The sequence below is a fragment of the Ammodytes marinus genome (genome assembly GCF_949987685.1).
Source record: "Ammodytes marinus genome assembly, chromosome: 14".
Lineage (NCBI taxonomy): Eukaryota > Metazoa > Chordata > Actinopteri > Uranoscopiformes > Ammodytidae > Ammodytes > Ammodytes marinus.
In genome coordinates this window covers 12,842,676-12,849,178 of record NC_137218.1, presented here as the reverse complement: position 1 = coordinate 12,849,178, position 6,503 = coordinate 12,842,676, and the positions used below count along the sequence as shown (strand labels likewise).

General features: G+C 44.0%; 1 protein-coding gene across 1 annotated transcript; it reads right to left on the bottom strand.

Moving 5' to 3' along the window:
- Positions 1 to 894: 894 nt before the first annotated feature.
- LOC307260435 (beta-crystallin A3-like) lies at positions 895 to 2,014 on the bottom strand (the record flags this gene model as incomplete). The annotated part of the gene is made up of 5 exons (XM_080040679.1): positions 895 to 1,042; positions 1,220 to 1,362; positions 1,461 to 1,602; positions 1,698 to 1,816; positions 1,976 to 2,014. 5 exons carry the CDS (start codon positions 2,012 to 2,014, stop codon positions 895 to 897), a joined length of 591 nt encoding a protein of 196 aa, XP_079896805.1.
- Between the last annotated feature and the right edge of the window lie 4,489 nt (positions 2,015 to 6,503).

The following is a 6,503-nucleotide window of genomic DNA, read 5'->3' as shown; positions in this document are numbered from 1 at the left end:
AGGTTAATATTTATATCTGTTATAAGATGTAAAGCAGAATGAATTTGACTGAAAATGTTAAATGCTATGACGCCACATTTTATTTCATGGCTGCACCAGTCAATCAATATTGCAGATGTCTTTTGCACTATTTTATACGCAATTCCCCAATATTCCCACTGACATATTTTTGGAAACATTGAGACTCAAAAGTTTAGTGGATTAGACAACCCTGTGACAGGGGAGTGGGGTTAAACAAGGTTAATTATCTTCCAAACCTTGACACTTTTCCAATGGCATTAACCCAATAAGTTTATGTGTTTCAGATTGTTAGAATTTTAGCTGTTTTACGCTCACCAGTGGTGTCAAAGTGTCAGTAGAAAAAAAACAGACACAGATATGATTGATGTCACTCGTACTGTGCGTATCTTTGTTTCTTTGCTCATTCTCTTTATTCATCGTCTTGTACATAGGCAGTCATGGATATCACAGTAACAGCAAGACTGTAGTGTTGATGTAGAAGACACCGACGATGATGCTGATGATATTGATGATGGTGGTGTTGGCATCAATGGTGGAGATGAAAAAGAGCAAAGATTTTGAGGACCATTCTCCAGTCTACCTCGGGGCAGATGAGGCCTCTCTTTCACACTGATTCAGCTTTTTCTCTCAATTCTGTCTTTCTTACAACTTCTCCTTTCTTTTGTGATGTTTCCTTAAAAAAAGTGCTGTGAGCAACTGACACCAGTAAGCACCTGAACTCCAGCCCAGGATTCTTGCTTAGACTAGCTGGACCGACGGAGCCAGGGAGATGGGGGAGAGGAGGGAGAGAAGGAGGGATGGAAGTGCAGGAGGGGGGAGAAGAGGGAGGAGGAGGAGGAATAGATAAGGAAGTGTGAAGGGAGCGCTTCCTTCTTAGTGCTGGATCCTCCTGATGGACTGAATCTGGGGAGTCTGGGAGTGGGAGCCGAACTCACGGTAGCACTTGTACTCTCCTCCGCGGCAGTCGCACTCCATGATGTACTGGTGGCCACGGTAGCCGGGGTACTGGTAGCACACAAAGCTGCAGAAATAAACAAGTACAGGGGTAATTAATGGCATGCTCTTGGATAATAAAGTTAAGCGTAGCCGGCAGTGCCTGAAGTGGATTATTGTGCAGTACATTGCAGCCAGTGTGTGTTTTTAGCTGTAGCTCAAGAATGGCTAAAGGTGTGTAAAATCATCAGGACAATAGACTTACGCTCCCATCTGGACTTGCATGGATCCAACCTCCTTGTTCATCCAGCCCATGGCCTGCAGAGAGGGGTAGTCGTCACACAGCTCGAACTGACGGCCCACCATGTTCTCCTTCTCGTAGATGGTCATGCGGGACTCCTTGTGGTTCTGCAGACAAAGGAGGAGAAAGGAGGTTTAGCATACAACTCGAGATGAAGCTCAGCATAAAGAGACCTAAAGGCAGTTGTTCTATATAATAAACCTACAGCACAGCAGATGGGCCTGAAGGAGATCATCCTCTCAATGCGGTAGGAGTTGCTGCCACTGTAGGCCTCAAAGCGAGGGTAGTCTCCCTTCTCCAGGACGAACTGCTGTCCGCAGAAGCTGGAGTGCTCGTAGCCCACCCAGCTGCAAAGAGAAAGTGAAAACAGTCAGAAACCAGGGAAATTTAAAATCAGCACACCCCCTCCAAATATGTAAAGTAAAGCTTTCTGTATACGTACGCGCCACACTCGACCTTCAGGGAGCGGATGTTCTCCATACCACTCTCCATGATGTTCTGGCAGCAGGCGGTGAACTCCATGCGTCTGCCCTGGAAGTACTCCTGGTCGTACACGGTGATCTGTGAAACACAAGAGGATGATTAAAGATAAAGACGAAATAATCCCAAAGAGGTACGCAACTATTGAAGCACTACTGTTCCCAATCTTGCATTCAAACGTCTTGCTGCTCCTTGTGCAGATGGGTAATGTAGTGTCACTCATGTACGTCATATGCTTACCTTCCAAGGGCCCATGGGCATAGGGTTAGTCTGAGCCATTTTATCCTGTTGGTGATTAGTACCTGTCGGGAAATAGACAGTCAGACTTGGGATAGCAAAAAAAGACTCACCTTTCTAAATAACTACCTGTACTTCATGCAGTCTGCTACTTTGAGAGGCTTTTCAGCTTTCCCTGCGGCTTGTGCCTCAGTGTTTACCGTGTTGCACAGTTAACTCCCCTGTTTCTCAAAGCTTTAAACCCATAACCTCACGCCACCTATTCCCATTTCTCCCTTTGTCTTAACCTCCTGTTTTTTAAATTACTTCTTTATTCACAGTAAAGGTAATCGGTAATAAACAACCTGCTTTTTCTTCTCTGAGACTCCCTGTTGTTAGTTGATATATTGCAGTACAGACCCCATAGATTGGGAAACTGTTCTGTACTTTAAACTAGTTGGACCTACCCAAACTGGTGAGCTGTGTATCGTAGTGTTCCACTGAACGGTCTGCAGAAACAGTGTGTGTGGGGGCATATATACACCCATGGGTGTCGGGGGCCGGGTTGGGGGAAGGCATGCCTGGGCTCATGTCAGCACTTTGCTTTGGAGTCCATTGTTTTGTTGTATGAGCCACAGAGGGGTTAACACACAGACGCACAGTGATTCATGAAAACACAAAGAGGGCACACGACTATACAGCGTTACATATACCTGTGTGGAAAATCTATAAGTTGGGGGGAGAAAAAAAGATAACTTTCCCCACCCGCATGTAAATCTGTTATCAAATAAGCCTATGTGATAGGACAGTTCTGGGACACTGTGAGTTGCTGTTTTGATTTATTATGAAAGTAAAGCTGCAATAACTGAATCCAAGATTTAACTACATGAAAGAGATTATTGTTAAACACTTTTCAGCTGTCACATACACTCACAGCATGTTTTAAATCTATGTGATATATAAAAAGGAAAACATTTCACCTATTAACTTACAATCAGCATTTTGTCGTCACATGTATGTTGGTATAAAGAGGTACATTCTCCATAAGCCACATTTTTAGGCACCCTTGGACCCCTTTTGTCCATCTGTAAAGACTCAAATCAGTTGTTGGTCTCCGTCAACAGTGATCTAATTTCCTTGAACACCAAGTTTCATGACGGCCGTGATTGAAACCTAATCATGTTGTTTTATTGAAACATAAAAAGATTTAGCAGTGCATGCAGAGGGTAGTTGAGCAACTTTGTTGGCTATAGTGCATTGTGAGAGTCTGGTGGGCGTACAGAGATTCCCACTCTCTGCGAAACAACACCAGTGTTTGTCCTGTTTTCACGTTGTGTTTTAAATGTTAGTAGTGAATGAAAGTACCTGTTGTTATTTTTGGAAATACTGAACTTGTGAATAAATCAACAATGAAGGTTAAGTGGGGGCAATGGCACCGATTGAAAGGCTACGTTTCGTTGGCAGGACTGGCAGCACTTTGGCATAGATTGATGAGCTGTAATTGGCAGCTTCCCTTTCACGTAGCAGTGTGAGTGCATCATTATAATATGGTGAAAACAATATGTAATTTGAATGAAAGAACGGGGAGCCATTACCTTTCATACTTCTGATTTATCTTATTTCTCCCATCAAACTAAGCACACAAAGATTTTTTAACACAAACTGCCGGTTTTGTTAAAACCACCTTAAAGCATTTTTCACTAACTATTTCATTCATCTCAAACACCTGAAATTGAAGGCGGTACAGTGTTTTCCTGGGGTTCCTCATTGTGTCATTGGAGAAAGCACCAGGGAGTGAACAAAACAGAGGGAGCAGATGGTATAGGTACATAACTGACCATGCGCCCTCTTTTCACATTTAGGAATGGCTTACTGAGGTCAGCACATCACCCAGACTCTCTGGCTGTGTGTGTGTGTGTGTGTGTGTGTGTGTGTGTGTGTGTGTGTGTGTGTGTGTGTGTGCCTGTGTGTGTGTGCCTGTGTGTGTGTGCCTGTGTGTGTCTGTGTTTGTGTGTGCTTGTAATTCCCTGATTATGTCTACAAAAGAGAGAGAATTAACATCACGATAAAGTTATTTCCTCAACATGGATTTGCTCAGATCAAAATGTGTGACAGGACAGGCATATACATCTGTGTATGTGTGTGTGTGTGTGTGTGTGTGTGTGTGTGTGTGTGTGTGAGAGTGAGTGCGTGCATGTTTCTGCTGATGATAGCAGCAGCAGCTCAGATGTGACAAAGGGACGAGCAGACTCAGCAGGCCCATGTAGCCCAGTCTCAGTGTGTCACATACAGATGTCACACAAATACCACGTAACAAAACCTCAGTTTCCTCTATACATGTGTAACAGAGCGCCTGCAGTACATACAGTGTGCCTCACAGCTAGCCAGAAGAACACAAATGACAAAGAAATAAGCAAAATCAATATGTAAATTTAATGACTCTTGTGGAGTCATTTGAATCCTCCCTGTTGAACTTCAGTGCCCCTTCTGAGCCAAAAGAACTACTGTACCAACTCTGGCACTTGAATTAAAATAACTGACACTCGTCCTGTTTGAATGAAACAGTATATTCAGGTTAAGGGGCGCCCATCGAAATAGCTACAGAGTTATAATAATATCCTTCTCATTTACCCAGTAAAGGACAAAGTCAATATCAAGAAACTGGATTTGCAGTAAATGCAGACTGCCTCTAGGGTGCAACGTTTCCACAAAGACCCTTGTGTTTTCAGGTCTGTTATGAGGATTCATTTTTGGAATCTTTACACTCTCAAGAACCTCTCGAGCTACCAGAGGGGGTCAGGGCTGGATTGTGAGACATTTATATAAGTCTTTCACCCTCCTAGGATCTGAATTCTCTATTTACTCCAAATATTTAGGCCAGCCTTTCTCATCACTGGTACTTTATTGTTGTGCCTGCTGTTCACTGCAAATACAGTTGGTTTTGTGCCGTTATCATGGCACAGACACACACAGCGCCATTGCAGAGCTCATGTGTGACAGAGATTCCCAGTGAGTCATGTCTCAGAGACTAACACGCCCCAGTAGAGTAAACGAGAGACAGAAAGTAGGTCGAAAACCTTCCAGTTCGCCAAATAGGTTCATAATGATCTAATGATGCATGTGTGTAGGGCTGGCTAGGTCATTGCAGTTGGATTTATCAAACTTCCTTCAGAATATTATGCTGCAGGTTGAATTTGAATGGGCTAACTGCAAAAGGAAGACATATTCAGATACTTTACTTGAGTTAAAACACTCTAAAATACTGCATAACAAGTCAAAGTCCAGCATTTACCATTTTACTTCGTGCAGAAGTATTTCCAAGAGAAACACATACTATTTGTTGCATAGGGGTCCGGCCTCTCCAAAGGGACATCTAAGGGGATGGGACATCATTTATTCGAGGGGGAAAAAATGAAAAAGTTCTGCATTTTTTAAAACTTTTTTGCTGATCTTTATTGTTCTATATGTCAAGTCTTAAAACAACAACAAAACTCCACTCTCTTAGAGGTGGTAACTGTATCAACTCACTGCTTTGCAGAGACACGTATTGAATACAGAACACATATTTTGAAACGAAGAACAAAATCTGTTGTGTCATCTCATTTTCATAGCTACACTAAGTAGATGCTACCTGAATTGTATACTCCCGGGATATAGCTGTGGTGTGTATGTGTGTGTGTGTGTGTGTGGGGGGGGGGGGGGGGGGGGGGGTGCAAGGGGTAGCATCAATGATGGCAAGTCCCGCCCCCAGGTCCATTATCCAATAGATTTGAAACCCAATTATCCAATGACAACTCTGCACCTGACCTACTACTTGCTGTAGTTTGGTCTGGCTTTGCGAGACTAGCTCGGTGTTAACCTCGGAATATCCTTGTCCGTTTTGACATAAAGAACGGTTAATAGCGTTTATTTCCCGTCATCTACCAGTAGGCCTCAGTCCAGTCCCCTCCAAGTGTCTGTCTGTAAATTACTTTACTAGTATTTCCAACGGACTATAAGTGGCGTAAACTAAAGTGTCATGGGAATATCTCAGTTTTAGGAAATAACTCACACGTTTAAAATGTTAGGGTTGTATGAATGAAGCGTGATTGGTGTGCGCTTTCGTTGGTTGTAGCGTAGATTGTGCGCGCGGACCCGAGACCCTTTCTGTCAGCCACAGGACGCAGACAGTTGAGGGCTGCCCCCCAACCCCCTCCCCCCTCCTTGACAGCAGCGGCCATCTGACGCCTCTTTTTCAATTTCAAACCCAGACGATTATTTCCCTCCTGGCTTCAGCAGCTGTACAGAAAGAAACGAGTCCGCTCTCTCTGCACATTGCACTCTACTCTTCCACCGAGAGAGAGAGCCATTTGCATCCAACCATAGAGACTGACAGACTGCGGGCTCATACAGACGAAGCGGATTTGAATTAAGCCAGAGACAGTAACTGCATCCTTCTTCTTCTGTGGGTGAGGGAGGAGGGGAGGGAGGCAACTGTTTTGTATCTTGGAAACCCTGGTTAGGAGAGGAGAGGGTGGAGGAGGAGGAGGAGGAGGAGGAGCAGCAGCCGAGA